The sequence below is a fragment of the Leptonychotes weddellii genome, chromosome 3 (genome assembly GCF_054177405.1).
Source record: "Leptonychotes weddellii isolate Sample4059 chromosome 3, ASM5417740v2, whole genome shotgun sequence".
Taxonomy (NCBI): Eukaryota; Metazoa; Chordata; class Mammalia; order Carnivora; family Phocidae; genus Leptonychotes; species Leptonychotes weddellii.
In genome coordinates this window covers 48655540-48680278 of record NC_138371.1, presented here as the reverse complement: position 1 = coordinate 48680278, position 24739 = coordinate 48655540, and the positions used below count along the sequence as shown (strand labels likewise).

Below are 24739 nucleotides of genomic sequence, written 5' to 3'. Positions count from 1 at the left end.
GATCACAGACATACTGTAATCATATTGTGTATGATTACAATTCCTTTAATGTGTTAAGGTATCTCTTATGGCCTGGAATATGGCCTCTCAGTGAATGTTCCATGGGCATTTGAAAAAAAAAATATATATATATATGTTCTACTGCTGTTGGGTGGAGTTCTAAATAAATTAGTTAAATCTTGTTGGCTTATTATATTGTTTAGATCTTCTATATCCTTGATGAGTTTTTGGTCTAGTAATATTATCAGTTGCTGAGAGAGAATTACTGAAGTCCTCAACTGTAATTGATACACGAACATTTAGAATCATTATGTATTCCTTCTTCCTGGTGGATTGGACTTTTTATCATAGCACAATGTCTTTGTCTCTAATAATATTCTTTGTTCTGAAGTCTCTCTTATCAATATTAATATAGATACTCATGCTTTTTTTATTTTTATGACTGTTTGCAAGGCATATTCTTTTCCATCCTTTTACTTTCAACCTATATATATCATTGACTGTGCAGTGAGTTTCTTGTTGGCAGTATATAACTGGGTCATTTTTTGAATCTGCTCTGAAAATCTCTGTCTTTTGATTGTTGTATTTGGACCATTTACATGTAAGGTAATCAATATGTTATTACTTAAGTCTGCCGTTTTATTATTTGTTTTCTATTTGTTTCCTCTCGTTCTCATTTCTATGTTTATCTTTTCTTATTCTGTGAGTTACTTGAAAATTTTAGTAGTATTCCATCTTGATTTATTTATATTATTTTTGATTGTTTCTCTTTGTAAAGTTTTCAGAGTAGTTGCTATGGGTATTACAATATACATACTTATCACAATCTCCTGGCACCACCATTTAAATACTTCAAATGAAGTACTGATACCTTACTACCATTTGGGTCCCTTGAAGTTCCCCACTTTTAAATATCATTGTCTTGAGTATCAGATGGTTATAATTTTTGTTTCAATCATCAAATATGATTTATAAAACTTAAGGGGAAAATGACAGTGTAAGGATTAAATTTATGTGTCAAACCTTGACTGGGCCATGGGGTGCCCAGATATTTGGTTATTCTGAATTCTGTCTGGGTGTTTCTGTGAGTTTGTTTTGGATGAATTTTAAATTTAAATCTATAGACTGAGTAAAGCAGATTGCTCTCCCTGATGTGGGTGGGCCTCATCTAGTCAGTTGCAGGCATGAATAGAACAAGAGTCCTCCTGTTCTTCCAGAAGCTGAGATTTAAAGGTTTTGAATTCTAAGCTTAGTTTAAAGAACTGCCAGTTGTTAGAGGTCAGTCACTTCTTATTCAGAGAAATGGCTTAAGTCTCAACCACCATGCTGTAGACCCCATTCCCACCCTTACCAACCCCTACTCTATAATAAGGCTGACAGAGAAGAAGGAAAGTTACCTCTGAAACTGACAGTTCTTGGGAAGTTTATCTCTACTACCACAACTTTTCTCCTTTGTGGGGAAGATGGGATACCATTTTTCTCTGTGTATAAGTCTGCTAGGGCTGCTGAAACAAAAGCACCACAAACTGGGTAAAGATATATCAGTCACGGAGCGCCTGGGTGGCTCAGTTGGTTAAGCGACTGCCTTCGGCTCAGGTCATGATCCTGGAGTCCCGGGATCGAGTCCCGCATCGGGTTCCTTGCTCGGCAGGGAGTCTGCTTCTCCCTCTGACCCTCCTCCCTCTTGTGCTCTCTGTCTCTCATTCTCTCTCTCTCAAATAAATAAATAAAATCTTTAAAAAAAAAAAAAAAAGATATATCAGTCACAGTTCTGGAGGCTGGCAGTCCAAGATCAAAGTGTGGCATGGTTGGTTCCCTCTGGGGACTCTGAGAGAAGGACTGCTTCCAAATCTCTCTCCTTGGTTTGTAAATGGCTGTCCTCTTCCTGTGTGTCTACCTCATCTTTTCTTTTTGTGTGTCTGTATGTCTAAATTTCCCCTTTTTATAAGGCTATCAGTCATATTGATTTAGGGTCAACCTAACTCTAATGACTTCATTTTAACTTAATTTACTTTGCAAAGGCTCTATCTACAAATAGGGTTACATTTTGAAGTACTGAGGATTAGGACTCCAACATATCCCTTTCTGCGGGGGGGTGGGGGGGCACAATTCAGCCCATAACACTCCATAAAGCCAAGCAATGGACAAAAAGGGAAGATTGGCATTTTTTTCCTTGATTAAGTACCTACTTTGTCAGTGGACTTCCCAGTCTCCCCTGTGCTACCTGAGCAGGAAGAGAAATGTGGAGGAGACCCTCACACCCCACTCCACTTCTACCTGCCCGTGCCCCAACAGCTCCAGAATGTTAGTGGTTAGATGTATTCTGTGCATTCCCTCAAGCCCTAAGAGTTGATAAATACATAGATAAGAATAGACACAATCTTGCCCAGGACTGCCACAATGTGGGAGAAAGAGGCATACACAATTGAGGAAGGGTGTTTTGCTACAAAGTGGGGGTAAATTGAGATACAACTAAATCTCAGGGACTCCCAATGCCTGAGGGACATTTTGGTGGAGTTCTTCATCCACAGGCTCTGCCAGGAGCACTTGTGACCCAGAGACCACCAGAATAGCAATCTCCTATCAAGAACAGCATTGCAATCTTGCCTAGGCTGTAAGATAAGGCCACTTCCACCCCTCCATCCCTCCATGGGCAGAAGGGCAAGCTGAAGCAGGGGAAGCTGAGAGCTAACTGCATCCCATCCTCTACTCTCAACTCCAGGGTCTATCTAGCCAAATCTTAATTTGGCTCTGACATGGATGTTTTTATAAATAGAGCTGAGTCATTTAAATCAAAGTCCCTCTGAATATACAAAAGTGAGAAGTTATGGGCTGAGAAAGTGTTAAGGGAACTGCTATGCGGCAGGAAACAGACGTTTGATAGATCAAAACTGAAGAAAGTGACTGGAAAAAATAAAACCATGTCAGTCTTGCTTCTCGGTGAGTTGAGACTAAGCAGTAGATAAGTGCACATGTACACATAGCACTATGGTATATTCCACCTTACTTCCTGCTGTTTCAATTAGCATGATATCATGGACAGATTCCCCTGTCATTAGGTATTCTTCAGAAATTCAATTTTTAATGACTCTAGTTTCTATCGTTCATCTTATAAATGTACTTTAAGGTATTCAACCTTTCTCCTATTGGACATTCGGGATATACTTAATATTTTGGAATTATAAATCATGTCATGATCATCTTTGTACATACATCTATGTCTAAGAGAAAAAGACACTGTTATACCCACTTTTTTTTCAAATGGGAGAATTAATGTTAACCACTTTCAGAGATTAAGTGACTTGCTTTCATCATTTGCTAAACCCATCTTTTGACAATGGATAATTGACTATATTATCAGTGTATGAAAGTTGACCTTTATACCTAATGTACAACTTGAAAAGCTGACTCATTTTGTACCCATCTTTCCTATATATTAATATTGCCTTATACTAGATGATGAGCTATATTTTACTTGTAGAATATATCCATAATATTCTGTGTATGTCTTAGCTAAATTTATGTCATCTAATTTCATTAGCATGGAGAAACTCATGAGTTGGAGCTTTACATGTCTATTTTCAAAACCCATCAAAGTGAGATAGTTCACCATGACAGCAACAATTTGTGACCACAAATATATTATAGCACACAGGTCTGAATTTAACCTGAGTGTTACTGCATGGCAGAAAATAGCAGCAAAGTAGTGACAAAGAATAATGGCTTCACTATTAACTAATTAAATATGGTTGGAATTCTAGATCTGCCATTTCCATGCAATATAACCTAGACAAATTATTTTATCTCTCTGTGCTCCATTCCTAGTCTGCAAATTAGGGATAATCGTAGTTCCTACCTCAGGGTTGATGAAAGGATTAAAGGAGAAAATTCCCAGAAAGGACCAGAAAATGGCCCATAAAATATGATCAGTTAATGTTAGTCACTCATCTCACTAATTAGAAGTTACAGGTTAACCTCCATCTAGACATACATATTTAGGCTCTGACAGATACAATTCACACCTTTACTCAAGACTATTTGCTCTCTGATTCAGATATAAAACAATAAATGAGTTTTTAACCTGACACCAACTCTATCTTACTATGTATATACAGATACATTAATGCATCTGTGAATATTTACATTATCATCATAATAAATAAAGACAAAATGGGGAAGTAATTTTTCACTCTTATAATAAATGTGTATCTTATAACCTCGAAGTTCCTTTAAGTTCTTCCACAGCATGCTAAGTAACTACTGACTGGGGAAAATAGTTTAATGAAATTAAATCACACATCGAGTAAAAAGCAGTTAGGTTTAGCTTGAAATGCAAGAATTATTTCTTCACAGCACACACACAATTTTCACTAGAGCTTAATATGGGTCATGGCATAACTTCACAAAATCAAAAACCATGTACCAGCCCCAAGTAAAATTTCAACAAATGGCTTCTCTGCAGCATCACGTTCCACGGTGAAGCCTCGCTCCCAGGGTCTGCTAGAGTGGAATTTGGAGCTCTTCCACCACATTCAGAAGGAGGCTTCTCTTGATCTCCCACGTACACCTGGGTAGGACACTCCCTATTTGTAGAAATTTTCACCCCGGATCACAGTAAATTTCACATCTTCTTTAGTTGTGTCCTAGTGGAGATACCCAATGACCAGCAATGGGGAGGAGGAAGGGCTGCCCAAGGATAAGATAAAGAATTTGAAAGACTATTTCTCAGATTCAGGGCAGATGCAGGAAATGTGACAATTTCTAAGCTTCTGCTTCTACCCACCCACAGGACAGGGTGAGAGATGAGAGAGGAGGCAAGAAGGTGCTTGCACCGGGGCCAGAGCTCAGAGGTAAGCCTTGTTGGTTTTGGCAATGCCTGCTCCTATTGTTAGAACACCACTGGCACACCGCTGCCAACTCCCTAAAAGAATGTAACATGTCTACCGCTCAGGATTAATGCTCCCTTCCTGCATCACGGGATGTTACAAATAAAGCTGTCGCTTTTTATATACTATCAAGTAGTACACTACCCTATAGAAAGCAGATGAAGAAAACCCAAGAAAGCCTAATTTTGCAGAGAGGGGGAACAAAAAAGTGACATCACTGATCTATTTTAAATACATTTCAAAATACATTAGGATGTGTTCACACCCTATGGGGAGACAGGACCAAGTCTACGATCCAATACACAACATTGTGTGTGTGTGTGTGTGTGTGTGTGTGTATAATGTTTGATTCTAATATAATATATATGAATTTCTTACACAGGCACACACACACCCAGAATTAACCAACAGCTCTTGGAATTAACTGTAGGGAAAAGAATACATATTAGTGTGCTGGTAGCTCTACAGTGAAAGATACCTTGTTCCAAAGCCTTCCTTTTCTAGAACAGCGGCATTTCTCCCAGCAGCTCATGGAGCCCTGGGCGCTCGCACCTACCTGCGCTGGTGTTGGTGCTGGGGCTGGCCAGGAGCTGCCCTGAGCCCTGAGCTGGCGGCGGGGGCTGCCCATCACTCAGCTGCTTGACTCGTTTGCGATGGGATTTGCCATTGTAATGGACTTGGGCCTGGGCTGCAGAGTTTAGCTGGATGTTGCACACCTCACAGAAGGAGAAAAGAATTTTCTTTTTCTCTTTACTCAACTGGTCCTCAGGCCTGTCATTCTTTATCCCCTTTTCTTCAAAGCCCCGTAGAAAAGTTGCCATATTCATAATACCATCTTCAGGGTAATTGTTAGGGCTTAATGAGTACTTCATACCTAAAAAAAAAAAAAGTACAGGTGCTTGCAAAATACATGCTTTCTGATTTTCTAGTATGATTACAAACTATTTTCATGATTTAGGATAAGCTAAAAGTCTTCTAGCTACTCAGTGGACACTCTTTGAAAAACTTATCAAAACTACCTGAGCAAATATGGTCTTTGAACATGTTTCCTCTGTCTGGAGTACTTCCTCCTTTATCCTCGCCCCACCCTCCCTCCACCTCCAGATTCTTTTGCCCTTTCTAACTGCTGCCCACCCTTTAGATCTTACCTGGAGTACTACCCTCTCCAGGCAACCCGTCTGACTTGGAGCCAAGGCGGATCCCTAGTTACATGCTCCCATAGTGCTATATGACCTCCCTTCAGAGCATCCCTCACCGTATGCACGTCATATGTATTTGTGCAATTTGGTTAATGTGTTTCTCTGATACAGTATGAGCTCTATGAGGGCAATAACCTCATTTCCGGATGTCCCTTAGGCCTAGAATTGTACTTTTTACATAATAGGCATTTAAATACCTATTGAAGGAAAGAATAAATGTTATGAACCCAGAATTGTGAAAAAGGGTATACACACAAAGGTATATATAATACATGCACACCTGTCAATAGACCTATGCCCTAACCCAGGGAGGAGGTGAATTAACAAAGATTAAAACACAGTATGTCTGCAACTTACATAAAGTTGTGTTCCAGAAGCCCCTTTATAAGTCAGCCAATGGGAATTTGAACATATTTTCTTATAGTTGTAGTGAAACAAACTGTATTTAGGTTTCCAGATTAGCCCATAAATATCAATTTAATTTTTGATGAGGTTGAAATGCAGAACATCTGAAATAAAAAATAAAAGAAATACAGTAAATGGTAAACTAGGAATTGAAAAATAGAAAAAGAGTAAAGAGAACTAAGATATAATTTTTGTTTATTTTTAAGTGCTGATTTTTTCCTTCATTTAGTTAGATAAGGGCATAGTGATTGATTATAACTTCAGGGAAGATTTTAAAGGAGACTTTTCAGTGAAGGAGATGGCCTTGGCTTTTTATTTTCTCAGTTCCACTTTAACATATGTAACTTTTAGATTTTATTTAATACCACTATTACCAGCATTTTTATACTTTGTTAGAAAAACTCAGATTTTTTCCTTCCTAAGGAGGAAAGTCACTTTACTGGTCACACAGAACACTTCACTTCTGACCCTTCTGGTCACCAAATGTATGGAGGTTTTTTCCCCAAGCCAAGCAATCCTCTGTGACACAAGCTGGGTGTTCTTCAGCATAAGTCAATTTTGACACTGCGTACCCAGAGATAGCATCAGATCCCACAGGTTAAGGGCTCAATCCCACAAGACTGTCTCCCCACCACACACACACACACACACACACACACACACACACTTCAGACACCTCCCAAGCCCAGCCTTTCACCTGTGTTTCTGACCAACCCGCTCTATAGCGGAGGTTCCAACAACCCCCTCCTTGGGTTCGATTAATTTGCTAGGGTGGCTAGGGGCGCCTGGGTGGCTCAGTTGGTTGAGCGACTGCCTTCGGCTCAGGTCGTGATCCTGGAGTCCTGGGATCGAGTCCCACATCGGGCTCCCTGCTCGGCGGGGAGTCTGCTTCTCCCTCTGACCCTCCCCCCTCTCATGCTCTCTCTCTCTATCTCATTCTCTCTCTCAAATAAATAAATAAAATTTAAAAAAAAAAATTTGCTAGGGTGGCTATAGAACACAGGAAAACAGTTTACTTATTATTCCCCGGTTTATTAGTAAAAGGATATAATAAAGAATACAGATGAACATCCAAATAGAAGAGATGCATAGGGCAAGGTATGTGGGAAGGGCTTGGAGCTTCCATGACCTCTCTGGGTGCACCACTCTCCCAGCACCTCCAATGTTCATGAACCTAGAAGCTCTCTGAACCTGTTCTTTTGGGATTTTATGGAAGTTTCATCAAGTTGGCATGACTGATCATTTACTCTATTTTCAGCCCCTCTCCTTTTCAAGAGAATCAAGGATAGGGCTGAAAAGTCCAAGCTCCTAATCATGGCTTGGTGGCCAGCCCTTATGCAAGAACCACCCAGAAGCCCACCCAGAGTTGCCTCAATTGGACAAAAAGATATTCCTATCACTCAGGAAATTACAAGGGTTTCAAGAGTCCTGTGTCAGGAACCAGGGTCAAAGACCAAATATCAGAACAAAAGATGTTCCTAGTGTTCTTATCACTTAGGAAATTATAAAGGTTTTAGGAAAAGCTCTGTACCAGAAACTGGGGGCAGAGACCAAATATATTTTCTATTATCTTGCACATACTTCTCAGTGTGATTATGGCAATGCTTTTGCTTCTCAACTAAAAAGACACACTCATAGAAGAAAGAAGAGAACAATATTCATGCAATAACTGGGTAAAAACTGAGGGAAAAGGAGTATGCATGAGAAAGAATTGGCTGAGGTGAACAATACTGTGCCATGAGGGATGAAGAATTCAGATAAAGAAAGGATTATGGCTTGTGAGGGATTCTTGCATATGGGAGTAACTCAAGAGGTGGAAGGACATTGGCTTTGAGTAGTTCTGTTGATTCAAGTTGACTTAGAGCTCTGTGAAAAGGAAGGAGCATCTACAGACTAGTCCATATTTGGAGTGTTCATCTCCTGAATATTTAAAAATCAGAAAATGAGTTATAGCACAGGGTATGACCATAAAGATAGAAGTTGATTCTGTGTATACAGTGTGCCAAAAAGAACTTATTTATACCCATACACCCTATGGCAAACAGCCATTGTGCAATATACTGTAGCCTAAATCCTAACCTTCAGTGAGTTGTTAGGATATTACTAATTTTGGGGTGCCTGGGTGGACCAGTCGGTTAAGCATCTGCCTTTGGCTCAGATCATGATCCTGGGGTTCTAGGATCAAGCACCACATCGGGCTCCCTGCTCAGTGGGGAACCTGTTTCTCCCTCTCCCCCTCCCCCTGCTCATGCTTCCTCTCTCTCTCTCAATAAATAAAATCTTAAAAAAAAAGAAAATTGCTAATTTTGATATGTAAAACCTATTTGTCCCATAAATATTTTATCCTGATGTCACCATTTTAAGGAACTCTATTTCACAAAATTTATTTTTAAATTTACTCAAATTATACATAAATCAGGTTTAAGCAATTCCCATAGCTGAGTTGCAGAAAATAATTCAGTTATACTTAAAATGTGATTTAACTGCATATACATCAATATTTTTGCTTGTATTCCCTAAATCTAAAACATTATGGTATCACAAAGCCATTTTTCTCATAAAACTTTAAAAAATATCAGTGACATATAAAAGTTATATTCAAACATACTATACTTTGTGTCCTCTCAAAATATTAAAATTTATCATAAGAATTAACTGAACTGATAGAAATAATTTTAAAATGAGCTCATCATTAATATATTATGCCCTATCTAGAAAACTAATACATTGTAAAACATAAGGAAAACCAATCATTTCTAACCTTGCAAGGCTAGGTCAGATACCAACTCAATGAATCATTGAAATCTAAGTGTTATATTTCAACCCCAGTAACCAAAATCCTTGACTCAGCTAAGGACTGATGACACTTTCATCTGAAAATTTAACCCAACTTGGGAGGTGGCTGGCCTTGCCCATGTTGTCAATTAACATATGATGTTTCACAGAAATAAGACCTACATCACAATGTTCCATATTAAATGTGAAATCTAAAAAATGACTTCTTTGTATTATCTTATAAAGGATAAAACCAGCTTACCTGTGACTTTCTGATTGCCATTTGTCTTAGAAATACATTATGTTTTAGACTTACTTAAATATACATATTTTAACTAGTAAGAAAGAAACCTTTAAATGAAATGAATGCCCATTTTAGAATTCTTCTAAACTTCTTCAGAATACCAGCATCATTCATAATCTTTATCCCTATTTTACTTTCTCTCAGAGTTATTCTCACTTACACCACATTCATGGGTCACTCCAGAAAGGATGCATTGCCTAGCAGATAGGGTGCAGTCTGTCTGCCATGTCCCGATTTATTAGTCCTAGCTCTGGCTTCACACTTTTCCCCTCTTGGGAAAAATATCTGCAGCTCCTCTTAAGAGCCACTTTCAACCAGAATATATTTCATTCCAGAAGTCTTGAGAAAAAGACTTAGATGTGGTAGAGAGGTAAGATATCAAAATCTCAACATTCACTTTTGGCCTGAGATGATAAAATTTCTAGGCTTATAATATGTGGCAGTGATATTTATAATGTCAACTTCCTGGCTAAGGGGAAGGTAACTGTGAGTTTAAATGGAAGAAGAAAGAAAAATCTCACTTTCTATCTTAAAGGTTTTTTTAAATCAGACTATCTTAAATTACATGTTTCACTTACATAGGGCAAAAGGACCTTCAGGGGTATCCAGTTTTAAACTGAGCAGTGGGCAGCACTCTGCTTTGGAATGCCATGCAAACTTATTGGAGGGTAAGAGAAGCCAGAACCAGTTCAGGTATTCTATGCTCTGTTTGTATGATTTTAACAGATTAGATGGCCAATCATTTAACATCCATGAAAGAATAAGATATTTTGGAACAGGTCAAGGAATGAGAAAGTTGGTCCTTGAGTTGCTACTTTTGAGGAAAAGAACTGATAGGATAGTCAGTGACTATTTAAAGGAGTGACTTTTAAATGACCAGGATGTGGTACATCAGGAAACTTTTATACCTAACTTTCTCTTAGGCCTGGCTCTGACCTGTGTAGTTACCCAATTGCTTTTTATGATAAATAGAAAATTTATTATAATAATTATGATAAATCAGGAAACTGATTCAGAGGTAAAGACATCTCCATTATGCATGTGGAGAATACATTCCTTTACACAAAGTTGCCACAGCAGATAGAGAACATGGGAGGAGATCTCCTCACTTCTATATAAGTATGAAAGACTGTCCCACCCCATGGATTATCTCATTTTCCAACTCAAATCAATCAATTTTATCCAATTCTCATTCATTCCCAACCTATAACAACCTGGATCATAATCCTTTCCCAAATTTAGTCCTTCTCTTTGAAAAGTCACTATAACACTTCCTAATTGCCAAATCTAACCTGGTCCTCTCCTCACTCCTCATTTTTCTTGAAGTCCTCACGATGCTCCTTTTGCCAGGGTCTCTTCTACCACTGCACTCCTGAAGCATTGTCTTTGCATAGCAAGCCTGGAACCCAACCCTTATAGTACCATTTTAATTATTTATATAGTTTTATTATATTTACACAATTTTAGTTGTGCCCTCAAGTTGATTGACTATCCAGGCAGAGGACTTGATGCTAGGGAAACAATAGCAAACAGGGTGGATGAGATGCAAACCTGAAGGGACTCCATAGTCTAATGAGAAATACAGAGGAGAAAACAGGAAATTATAACCAAGTGTGATAAATGCTGTGGAAAAGTCTGCATTTTTCTTCCTTGCTAGATTTCAAGCTCCTTGAGGTTAAGAACTGGGCTTTGTTAGTCTTTGTATCCCCAGCATCTAAGACTGTGTTTAGTCCAAAGCAGGCACTCAATAAATATTTACTGAATGAATGAATGCATTGTTTGTATGTGTGGTGTGTAGCATGGGTTGTGAACACAGTAACCAAGGTCAATGTTTTCCAATAATTTCAGCTTACAGGTGGGCTGAGTACACAGCTGTTTGCATCTTGAGGTTTCAAAAACAGTAGTAACCAGGTACTCCCAAAAGGAAAAAAAAATATAACCACTCAATTGCAAACTAAAATCTCAATTATTTAGGGCAAACTCCTTCATTCCTTAACTGAAAACAAAATTTAAAGTTCAAATTCTCCTGGGGGGTAGGTCACAAACTAACATGAGCACACTTGTGCCAACATCCATAATGACCTCTGCTCGCTCCTCAACTTTTGCAGAGAATGGAGCACTGGGTATAGAGGAAAGGGTTGGGCAAGATAAAAACACAAATGGGGAAGACTCAGGACTCTGACACTGATTCTAAAAGTCCTGTTTTAAAGGACGGTAAACAGCAGAGTTCTTGGGCACCAGACTACAAACAACACTCTTCCCCCAAATACAGAGTTTCAGGGAAAATTAAGAGGCCAGCAGTACAGTCTGGTCATTTTGTGGAATATTTCAGTATTTATTTCATAATAGGATCCAGATAAGGGAGGCTATAATTAGTTCAATTCAACTAGGCAATTATTTATTAAACATCGACTATATATAACACACTATCTTTGGCCCTATGATGGCCAAAGGAATGAATAAAATAAAGAAATGAATAAAATAAAAAGCTTAAAATAAACCAGAAGAAGCAATCATTCCGCTACTCACTGTTCGTGAGAGTGACTGTGGAGAATTCTTTGCATAACAGTTCCCAAAGTACTCAGCATACTTCTACAGCATGTTAGTTTTATTACACTGGATTGAATTTACTGTTTAGTATTCGATTTCACTAGACAGTTCATCAATCTCAGGTTTTTTTGCTTTTTTTTTTTCTGATCACCTACTGGCACTTTGCTGAGTGCTAGTGAAACAGACTGTAAAGGGGTTCTCTGGCCTAATGTGAATCCTAAGAGATTTTGACACTAATTACTGAATAAGAAAAACTGACATTTAAATGCTTCTTGCAGTTTGTTTCCTTTGAGAAAAAGATCTGAATTCAGTTTTGGGGGCACACTACTCCTTTGTTTTGGAGAAAACATCCTGGAAGGTCTTCTGATCTTTTGATTATGTGAAGATGTGTAGGTAAAGCATGGACTCTACTCTATAATGGAGACTCTGGAGATAATATGGCTCCAAAGAGCTTAATCTGCTTTTCATAATCATATAAAAGGTTGTCTTCACTGTGGCACAGCTGCATCTCTGCAAATTATCTTTTCTTTCACAAAGTATTTCTTTCCTGTAAGCGGATTTAAATAGTATTGTCCCTGAAAGTTTTGGTCAGATACTAGATGAATGTGTTTTCTTGTTCAAGCAAAAAACCACCAGAGATCAGTGACTGGAAGCCACAGGAAGGACATGAATGCATCTTACCTTAGAAAGAAGAAAGGCCTGGGATTGCTGAAGCTCAAATTGGACTTTCCTGTATAAGCCCTATATTTGGGGTCATTCCAGATTAATAAACCCAACTTTGGGGAAGGTACTGATGTTGTTCTGAATTATCTTTGGAGCTAAAGGAAGACCACACCTCTCTGGATGGGTATAGGATTACCACTAAAGGAAGAGACTTTTCTACTATCAGTCTTACCAAAAGATTGACAGGGGTAGGATGCAGACACAGAAAGGGATGAACCTGTCATTGTCTCTGGTGCCCGAGGAACAAGGGGCCCATGATCCAGGTATGAGAGGTTTGTTCCAGACATTCCCTCTGTTAGGAGGTAAACTGATCCCTGAATCAGATAGATGGGACTGAGACTGGACAGAGAAGACTCTGCATAATAGAGAATGCTTATGGAGGGCTTTGGTCTATGAATTTAGAGAACCTCTGTATCTTATAACAACTGTGTGATTCTCCACTTGTACTTCCTTTTTTTTTTTTTTTTTAAACCCAAAGCTATTAGTGAAATCATGCAAATATCACAGCTGATCTTTCTACTACTGTGGGGAATTGTGCAAGTGTCTGGAATGGCACCTGGGGTAAAGCCATACATGGTAGATGCAGCACAGTGCTGAAGGATATTAGGGACTGGCAAAAAAAAAAAAAAAAAAGTGCAGTGGCCTAGAACCAGGCAGTTACTTAAGATGTTGAATAACTACCAGCCTAGGATATCTTAGGGAATCAAAAAAAGTATGTAAGAAGGGCAAGTTGGTAAAATATTGAAATTCTTGCATCGATTAGGGTAGAGATTTGAACTATTTTGAGTTAGGTAATGTGATGGGTAAATAGGGTAGGACATTTGAGTTACCTAAATGTAAATAAAACAAGGTTGTTTTATTCTAATTCATTATTATAGATTCTAAATCTTGACCTTAAGAAGGCTAAACAGTCAAATGTCTAAGATCAATGTCTTTTCTGGCACCTTTGATCTTCTGAGTGGTCCAAATTACCATCATATACAAACAGTACAACGATGTCAACAACAGTAACAAGAAATATATTTTATTCTGTCAGAATATAAATTTCAAATATATATGTGCATTTCAGATAATACTAGGGTTGAAAATATCTTATATGCTTAATACATTGAGATTCTATCAGTAGAAGGAAAAATGTATGTTTCTTATTACAAGAACAAAATGTTGCCATAATCAATGTTAATTGTGAAAGCTGTCAATTTTAGATTAAAAAAATACTAAAATTTTTCATTTAGTTATATAGAGAAATTGATTGACAGCTAAACCTAGCACTAGCTGTAGAGCTATAGAGGAAACATATGCTTATTTTGAAGTACAAATATTTATAAACAGTTTAATAATGCTGAGATAGAAATCAGATTAGAATTCTAATTTCTGTAGAATTTTGTGGTGTACTAGCTTTCACGGTATTACACAAATAACCTTGAAGCAGTATATTTAGTTTTTATTTCTTTAATTCCATTAAGACATGAACCTTTCTACAAAAAAGAAAATCCCATTTAGGAATTCTCCTCATCTTCTGAGAATGAAGTAAAAGCAAAAGGCTAGCTTTGCTACCTCAAAATTATTACCTCAAAGGGAAATAATTAAATAATACTGAAACTCATAATATGATAATATTTTCTGTTCCCATATCTCAAAAGTTATTTTTACTGATGTATTAGGTTTTACCCTTAGGCTATTGTTGACTATAATACTTGGCTTCCAGAGTTGTATCAAAAGGTACATGAAGTATACCTCTAGCTATGAGAGAGCAATGCTTATTAACTGGGCTATGCAGTCTTTTTTGTAGGGAGGAAGTCTGCATTCCACTTGCCCTCTGCCCTGCTCAAAACAGTAGCAGAACACAGGGAAGAAAGCTTCAAATCATGAAGACCTAGGCAAGGGCAGATGTTGCAGCCCTGTTCTTCCTACAGCATTGCCAGGGAGGAGTGCAACCTTGAACACTATCCTGCGCAAGCCTTGGAGCCACTCCAGCAGTCAACAGCTGAGTCTTTGTGTGAAGCAAGAACAACCTCCCTTGGCTCCTTGAGGTACCAGCCATTGTGTCTTCCCAGGCATGGAAGAAAATGCAACAGTTTAGTAGATGGCTCCATACAAGCTAGATCCACCCATCACCCATCCTTGATGGGTGGATCTAGCTCACGGAATCACTGATCTCAGTTCACTGAATTCTCAGATAATTTTAAGAAGTTTACAAACAAGAATAGTATTTTTTTGGCTTTTGCTACATGGAAAATTATAGTTAAAGAGACCACATTACACAGTCTAGTTTTATTTCCAGTCATAGTCTCTTTATATACCATCTAGATACATTTTTACATTTATTAGATTTTTTTAATCATTATTAAAATAATGTATTAATCTAGAAATTTTGGGAACGACAAAGAGCAGAGAAATATTGGAGGAAAATCCTCCATGTTCCCACTATTCAAAGTTAATGTCATTTTATTTCTTTTTTTAAGATTTTATTTATTTATTTGAGAGAGCGAGAAAGAGGGAGAGCACAAGTGGAGGGAGGGGCAGAGGAAGAGGGAGAAGCAGACTCCCTGCTGAGCGGGGAGCCTGATGCAGGGCTTGATCCCAAGACTCCAGGATCATGACCTGAGCCAAAGGCAGCTGCTTAACCAACTGAGCCACCCAGGTGCCCCTCACATTTTGTTTATCTCTAGTCTTTTTTTTTTAATTTTTTTTTAAAGATTTTATTTATTTATTTGAGAGAGAGAGCACAAGACGGGGGTGTGGGAGAGGGAGAAGCAGACTCCCTACTGAGCAGGTAGCCCGATGTGGGACTCGATCCTGGGACTCCAGGATCATGACCTGAGCCGAAGGCAGTCGCTTAACCAACTGAGCCACCCAGGCGCCCTATCTCTCGTCTTTTTTAATGCACATATTGTTCTCACAGAGTTCTGGTTAGACAATACATACTTGATAAGAGCTCAAATACATAAATACCATTAATGAGCTCTTAAATTGATTATATTTACCTGCAATTTGATGAACAAGATGTCAATTTTTCCCCCTCTGATTATGAATCAAATGTAACTGTAACAAGTGTTCTAAAGAAAAGTAACAGTGCTGTGAACACCTTTAATAGAGGGCTTTACCCTCAACTAATGGGAGCAATTAAAAATAAAATAGGCTGTTTGGACAATCAAAAAAGTTTAAGAGACAACGAAAAGCTAGGACAGGATTGAATACTAAAGTTCATCTACACAAAACTTCTACTTCAAGACTGGAAGAAGAGGCTGTCTTATCTAATGCATAGAAACCAACACAGAATGTCAAGCAAAATGAAGAAACAGAGGAATATGTTCCAAACAAAAGAACAAGATAAAAACATCAGAAAAAAAAATTAATGAAGTAGAGATAAATATTTTACCTGATAAAGAACTCCAAATAATGGCCATAAAGATGCTTACTAAATTCAGGAGAACTTCAACAAAGGGACAGAAAATATAGGAAAGTTCCAAGCAGAAAAAATGGAATCAAAGAATACAATAATTAAACTGAAAAATACATTAAAGGGTTTCAGCAGGAGACTAGAAGAAGCAGAAGAAAGGATCAGTGAACTTAAAGACAGAGCAGAGGAACTTACCCATCAGGGCAGCAAAAAGAAAAAAGAACAAAAATAAGTAAAAATAGCTTAAGGGACTTATCGGACAACATCAAACTGACTAATATTTGCCTTATAAGAGTCCCAGAAGAAGAAGAAGAGAGAGAAAAAGAGGCAGAAAACTTACCTGAAGAAACTTCCCTAACCTGGGAAAAGAAACAGATATCCAGATCTGGGAGGCCCACAGAGTTTCAAATAAAACGAATTCAAACACACTATAATTAAAACAAGTTAAAGACAAGAAGAGAATCTTAAAAGTAGCAAGAAAAAAAAAAAAAAAGCTTGTTACATACAAGGGACTCTCCTTAAGACTCTAAGCAGCTTTTCAGCAGAAACTTTGCAGGCCAGAGGACAGTAGCATGACATATTCAAAGTGCTGAAAGAAAAAAAAAATCTAATCAAAAATACTCCATCCAGTAAAGTTATTCAGAACTGAAGGAGAGAAGAGTTTTCTAGATAAGCAAAAACTAAAGGAGTTCATCACCACTAAACTGGCCTTAAAAGAAAGGTTAAAAGGACTTCTTTAAGCTGAAAAGAAGGGGCATGAATTAGTAATAAGAAAACATATGAAAGTATACATCTCATTGGTAAGGGTAAAAATATATTAAAGGTAGTAGATTAATCATTTATAAAGTCAATAAAAAGTGAAAAGGCAAAAGTCTTAAAGGTCAGGGTGATAACCATTCTCCTCCTCAACTTACTGAAAGGGACTATATCTTGGAGACCATTCCAGTATAATCTTATCAGTCAGGAGGACAGGTCCACCCGGCTTTCCTTTTTGTGCTCTGACTCAAGAGGAGCAGAACACACATTCAGTAAAAAATCTCAATCTAGTTTTTCCAGTCAACTTCTCTCTTTACTTCATCTACAAAACGTGGCTATTAGAGATTTATCTATATCACCATTCTGAAGCTGAAAGCCAGATTGCTGTGGAACTCTGAGCAACTGTGAGATAAAGGAATGGCACTATAATTGATTCTCTGGAACCAAGCTTAGGTATCATTTATCACTTGTTCTTTCAAAAGTCAAAGAAGTTATATTAGTTGTACAGTACATACAATGTTTTAACATCTGTGAGTATTCAGTAATAGAATATCAACTTTCCTATAAGGATTCCAGGCCTGATGATTACTTTTTCACATCAGAAAGTGTAACTTTTGACAATAATGTGATTTTCATTCTTTTCTTCTGTTACAATATTTTAAAACTCAGTCTGGAATAATTGAAAATGCAACACTCTAATGTACACACACACACATAACAATGCACTTAGGTAACAGTTAATATGGAGACATCAGTAGCTTTGAAGTCAGTACCTTCTATGGGTAATTTTAACTGGTCCTTAGGCAGGTTCTTATCTCCCCCTTGTAGTTACCCTATTACAAGGTACTGACACTAATAGGGAACAAAGATAGATATAGACAAGGGATTGTATTCTATTGGGTCAAAGCACACAGTAAGTGTACTGTACTTAAGAGTAATGTGAGAAGAAAATAGCAATTCCCGAAGCTCCCTTAAGAATTTAGAACACCAGGTCAAGATTTGAAGCTGACAGCTTCAGTGGGTGTGATACGGCTGCCAGGCAATGACCCCACAAGCCCTGTTGGACAAATTAATCCCAAAGGTACCACAGGCAGAAGATGACCCAATTACTGAGAAGAAGGTCAGGTATATAAAAGACAATGATGAGAACAAGCCACAAGGACTCAAATATCAAAACAACTGTAATTGTCAGATTTTGATTATAAGTCAAAATCAGAAACTTCTCAGAGAGAAAAGAATAAAATGCCTTATTGAAAATCAGTGTCCTGATGCTCTTGGGGGTAAGAACAACCCTCAGGTTTCAAATGAAAGAGGAACCTCCACGTTCACTGCTAGCTGGAACTGATATGAAATAGAGAAGGCAGACAAAGATGACCCAGAAAAGGGATGTGCAGACTAAGAGTCTGATGACAAGTATCTTGATTTTGTTGAATTTTTTATTTATTGCCTCTTCTACCTGCTCTTTCCATATTGATTTTCTTTTAAATGGTCTTTGCCCTTTTAAAATTGATCTTAAAAACTGTTCTTTGCCAAATATCTGCACTGCTTCTGATGTTCCATTTAATGACATTTAAAGTATTTATTTTACTTCCCCCCCCAAAGGAAATGACTTGACTCTGACTTAATTCTATTATAGGAAAAAACTGGAAAAATAAAGAAAACCAAATTTATTTGTTGTCACTAAGCAAAACTGATAAATTTACTCTATAAAATGTTCATGAAGTATATCCCCCCAACTATGACCCAGATGAAGAATGTAAAGAATACTAAAGTAGTAAACACATTCATAGTATATTGGAGTAATTTTAAAAGGACTCATGCCAAACACACAAGAATGCTTGCCTATTTGGGGATGAGAGGAGAAGAAATGGGAATAAAGGAAAATACATACATACATACATACATACATACATAAATGGAGCCTCTCACAAACCAGCGATGAGTGTTAACATGCCATGACTTGTGGAGAGTAATTAACTCAACTCTCTACATCTAAGATTAGAAAAAAGATTAAAAAACAACTTTTGTTTTGAAACCACTCTGTGATGATGAATAATGAGGTATTATGTCCCATGACAACAGGCTCATAAAAGATTCTCGAGTAGCTCCAAGAGGGGCATTCAAGAGCTTAGTCTGGTTATGAGGAGAGAAAGAAAGAAAATTCCCTGGAAAGCTGTTAACTATGGATCTAAGCTCCTCCCATCCTTACAGTGACTGGACAAGATTGAAAAGAGACTATATTTGCTTTGCAAGAATTTCACCCTTTTGCCTTTTCATAAATTGCTTTTCTAGGTCTCCTATGCTTCTTTCTGAACCTATCTCTAAATTATTTCACATTCAGTTGTTATTGACTGATGTAGGCCTCTTTGTCAGAACGAAATGAACCTCCAATACAGTTGTGTTTAATAGAGACACACAACAGAAACACTCAGGGAGATTTTATCAAAATCCATTATGTCCCAGCTCCACCTCTGTAGACTCTGATTCAGTAAATTTGCATTTATGTAGTGGTAGAATGGAAAAGAAAGAAGTAAAGAGTTTCTTAGAATGCTAAGAAACACGTGTTCAGCTGGTCCTGAGCATTTATCCAAGAGTATCTTTCCACTTCCTAGTCCTACAACATCAGTTCTAAAGACTTCTAAGCCATCTGCCTAAAGGGAACAGGAGACCGGTACTATTCCCAATTGTCCCACTCACCTGCTTCTCAGTGTAACCAACGCCCCAGCATCATGTGGAAGAAAGTGTCAGCTCTGTCAGTCATTTGATAGTTAAGAAATCACTTGTCTATCTGGGCATCAAATTCTTCTTCTGTAAAAGGAGGAGAATAAACTGGACGACCTCTAAAATTCGTCCCTGTTCTAAAATTCCAGAAGTCTATATGGCTTCATTTTTGTCTGTTGTTTATCTGCTTTTCTTATAGGACGAAATTATAATGTCTAACTTAATTTTTCAGCAAAATTTTATTGCCTTGGGAAAATGATCTGCTCTTATCCTTCCGATCTATAGCTCATCCTTCACAGAGAAACCAACAAGTGCTGCTGTCAGTTTCAGGTTTGCATAGAGAATATTCCCTCTCATCTCACTTGGTGATTGAGTGGGAGGCAGTAGGCAGTATTTCAAAATGCAAACTGACATTTAATTATACAAAAATCTCCTTCCACAATCACTTCTCTTGCCAGGCTGATTCTGATCTACTTGAACATTTTTCCTTTTTTGTTGATTCCTAGTTTTCCAGTTCTTATTGAGAATAATCGGAAATGGGACTCCAACACTAGATTTATAGACTTGCTACTTCTTCCTCTATGTAACAGAATTTTAAGGTGACATTGTATTTGCAAAATGATGTCTCTTTCTGATACTCACCTGAACCCCTCATATCCACACTGACATTCTCAAAATCTGGGTATTGCCCATTACAGTAATATTTTAAAAATGGAATATTTGTACAAATGTCACTTAAAAGCTTAAGTGGAGATTCTGGCAAAAAAAAGAAAAAAAGGATGGAAATGGACCATTTTGTCCTAGCTAATTAAACACTGAAATGATTCAGCATGGAGATAAGTCAGCCAGGACTACAGCGAGGCAAGTGAGGCACTTGTCTCAGGTATGGAATTTAAGGGGACACCAAAAATCTCAATAATTAAGATAAACAATGTATTAATGCAATATTTTAGATCAGTAACAGTGCCATGGGAAGCCATAGTGGAGCCTCACACAAAAGGAAAAAATTTTTAAATGATCTTATCTTTATTTAAAATTTTAATATTTTGCTCACAGTGGATTTAATTGAATTTGATATTTTTTGAAATATTAAAATAAAATATTTATATTGATTACTAAATTGGGGGCATCCCTTTAAAGCTTTAAAGTTTGCACCCAAGGCAAGTTCTTTCTTCACTTCACATAAGTCCTAGCTCTGGCATAACTTACCTTCTGTTATAAACCACAGGAAAATGTCAATGCATCTTGTTCTTCACAAACAGGGACTCCTACAATAACTCTAATGATTTCTATTACAGCTACCATTTGTGTGTGTGCATTTTCTAAGTGATTGATACCATTTTAATAATTTATTCTAAGCAGTGACTGGAGAAGTAGGCAATTTTCTTTTTACATCAAAGAAAAATGAAACTCTGAAAGGTGAAAATAACCTGACAAGGGGCATACCTCATGTACATTGTACTGGTAAATGAGATCAAGGGGGAAAGAGAGAGAAGGAGAGAGAGAGAGGAGAGGGAAGGAAAGGGGAAGAAAAGAGGAAGATGAATACACATCCCAGAGATTTTCAAAATGAAAGTATATGGACTCATCTGGTAAATTTGTTTAAAATGTAGATTCTCAGGCTGACCCATACACATTGAATTAAATAAGACCTGGGGTAACTCTGAGAATCTGCATTTTAAGTGATTCTGATGCAAGTGTTCTAGGGACCACACACAGGGAAACATTGAGGAGATGCAACCAATGTGGCAGAAACTGGGTTATATTACCTGAAACACATTTTCTCATAATCCCCCCCCTTAAAAACCTTCAAGGTAAGAATTAATGCCCCTTTCTTTACATATGAGGAGAAAAATCCAAGATGATAGGAAAATTATAAACTCACATGTTGAGTGAGTAGAAAAACCAAATTCAACCCAGATCTTTCTCCAAATTCAAGCACTTCCACTGTACTCTGGGACTTTCATGGAAAAGGCAAGAGATGCATCTGTCAGGTGAGTGCTCTCATGTACCAGGGACACCAGATTATATCAAGGACTCTAAGTGAGCTAAAGTGTGGTGGTCAACAGGTGCAATGGCAGGCAGCTAGGACAGATGTCAGAGGTATGCACAGATGAAAAGAAAGGGTAACAGATGTTAGAGTAGAGGTGAGGCAGAACAATTCAGGAGGTAGAAAGTAAGTAATGTTTTGCACATACAATGGTTTTACCTTGCAGTTTAAAATTCAAAATGAGAACTACAATTATGTCAATGTTAGCTATTATATGAGCAAATGACATATTTATAGATATGGCAATAATATAGTTTGATGAGAGAAGAACAAAATCTTGGATTGAGCCTGTTTTCTAGTTTAAGACTACATCGCTGGATTTATCCCCATTCTGCCTTTCTGTGCCTTCTGTCTCTAATCCTGAACTCAAGCTGTTCTTACTGGGCCAGCCTAACATTTGTATATTTTTAAGCCAGAACCTACTTGAAATCCATCTCCTCCGGGGACATTGTTCTGGTTAACTCCATATCATTCCAACATTTGACACCTTACCATTATGTCCACTCAATCTTCACTTGTGTTTACACTTTTGTGTACAGCATACTTATTTTTTATATACCCTGTACTGTCTGGCTTAATAATTTATCTAGATCATGGCTAGATTTGTAAACCGATTTCCAATTTCTGAAGGTGTCTGAATACTCTAAAATTTAATTACTGAAATTCTGTCACCTGAAAAATCCTATATACCATGAAAAAGGTCAATGAGTACTTACTGAAGAAACTAAAAATAAAAGTTACAATTTTGTAAGGCAATAGCTCTGCAATGTTATCACTCACTTGTCACGGAAGTGAGTTTTCTCCCCCCAAAGAATACATTTATAGACTTCTAATATTTAATAACCTTTAGACTCTTGCTATTTTTCTAGATCTGGTTGGGAGTAGGGGTGGAAGAGAGAAGTGTAAGATATAGTCTTGAGAAACTTAAAATCTTATTGAGGAAATAAAAACCAATGTCCATAATTTTAGGCCGAGTTGCACTTACCTACAATCAGAATAGAGGAAGGAGGGTTCAACAGGACCTCAAGAGTCATCTCGGATGGGATGGGAACACTTGTGGGCAGAATCTGATTGGGTGGAGAGGGGAAGAAATTGGGCCTAAAACAGAGAGAGAGGTGAGAACTGGGGGGTCAGTGCAGGGGTGTCATCAGCCCAAACAGGTCTTGGTCATAAAAGGTATGTAATGGGAAGACTGTGTGGAGGGAAGTTTAAAAAGAAAATAAGTGAGAGAATAAGGAATAAGAGAGAATAGTTCTAAATCTCACACCAAAGGAGAGATGGATATAGTGATAATAATGGAATAGACTATTGAGGACAACTGAAAAATGTTTTCTAGAGAGAAGAGACTTTGAAGATACAACACAAAGAGGCGGCAATGAAGGGAGAGAAGGGTTACAGTGGTAGTGAGTCCCCAGAAGAAGGATTTAGGGATAGGGTGTAGAATATAGTGGCCAGGAAAACTTCAGGGAGGGGGGGGAGAAAACGCCTCAGAAGGGAGATATGGATCAGAAAACTGCTGGGGCAAGTGAGAGGCAAGGAGGGAGCCCACCCCAGTTGGTTTCCATCATGTTCATCATGTGGGAGGTGAGATCAGCTCCTAAAGGCAAAAGGGAAGTGGGGGTAGATGAGAATGTCTGGTTAACTGTGGAGGTGAGTTTTACAGGGTATCCGTGCCATCTTCGTCATCCATGGTGACACTATGCTGGGTGTTAAATCTTATATAAATTATTCTTATAGAGTGAGATTCTACATTTTATATAAAGAGATAGCTACAGCTTCTCCCTCAAGATCATAAAATATAAATAATATAAAGTCTAGATATATTTCAAGATCCAGAAGCAAATCCCAGTTTTCATTCTTTTACAGTTTTGTATATTCCACTAGGCAGTCAACTTTTTTTTTTTAAGTTGCTAATTTGGGTTGTTATTACACAATGTTTGAAATGAAAGAACAGTGGTGTTAATGACTTGGGTTGGCATAGCTTAATAAGTGACATGAAAACTTTGTAAATCATTAATATCAGAGAGCTAACATTAACTTCTCGATAAAAGTAACTGTATTTTAAAGTATGAAGTAATCCCTAATTTAATTGAGAATTTCTATGACTTTCCATATATCAGGAAGATGTCTAGCAACTACATAGTAAGAAGCATCTCTGGGCATATTAAGTTTTAGATTTAAACCAAAAAACAAGACTGAGATAGAGCATGCTATTTATTTCTCTCTTTTCTCCCGGAGACAGAAACTATGAAGAGTCTAACCAGTTATTCTTGCTGGGGATATAGGGCAATCCATCTATGGAAAAGCAGAGAAGCAACTAACTTTAAGTTTTAAGGACATATACTCATGCCAATCTTGGGGAAATTTGTAACCAAGAACTAATAATCATTGGCTAACTAGGAATTGACATTTCTAGTATTTTTTTTTTACCTTCCTTAAAGGATTGATTTATTATGTTTTATACATATTATTAATTTCAGGAACAGTGTTCAAATTGCCTCCATTTCAATGAAGTGGGAGATAAAAGATGCCTGGTTCAATCAAGGCTTCCCAAATCCCCACAGTTGTGTGTGTTGGAGGTCAGTCAGCGAACTGCCGGAAACACAAAAACATAGTATAGTCCCCTTCCTGGGCTGCTACTTTACTAAGAAAACTTCAGTTATCACAGATTATAATTGCTTCAAGAAATGGAGAGGGTCATTTTACAAATAATTTTACTGACTTGACGTTCTTCATTTACTTGTCTAGAGATTACTTATGCAAAGTGTTCTCACAGTCCACAGATGACTGGAGCATTCACCTTTTAGAAGATTTTGTAAACTCCTCTGGATCCTGGATGAAGGAGTTCTCCTCCTGGGGGAACATCAGAGTTTGATCCAAGGGTTGTTTTCATTTCTTCATACTGAAAGCACCGTTTCTTATTTGCCATGGATTTCTCCCCTCCTTTGTGTCTACGCATGATAAGGA

General features: G+C 37.6%; 1 protein-coding gene across 4 annotated transcripts in view; it reads right to left on the bottom strand.

The window, feature by feature from the left end:
* Positions 1 to 24739, bottom strand: part of ZNF385B (zinc finger protein 385B) — a 370262-nt gene that overhangs the window by 281731 nt on the left and 63792 nt on the right. For 2 of the 4 annotated variants that reach the window (XM_081814044.1, XM_081814047.1), the window contains exons 2-3: positions 6443 to 6594; positions 5443 to 5760 (exon numbers count right to left, since the gene is read on the bottom strand). In XM_081814044.1, coding sequence (XP_081670170.1) covers positions 5443 to 5758 — 316 coding nt within the window. In that variant the 5' untranslated portion in view covers positions 5759 to 5760; positions 6443 to 6594. Of the gene's footprint in view, positions 1 to 5442; positions 5761 to 6442; positions 6595 to 19698; positions 19810 to 24739 lie in introns of those variants that run through there. The other 2 variants (XM_081814045.1, XM_081814052.1) reach the window with 2 other exon arrangements.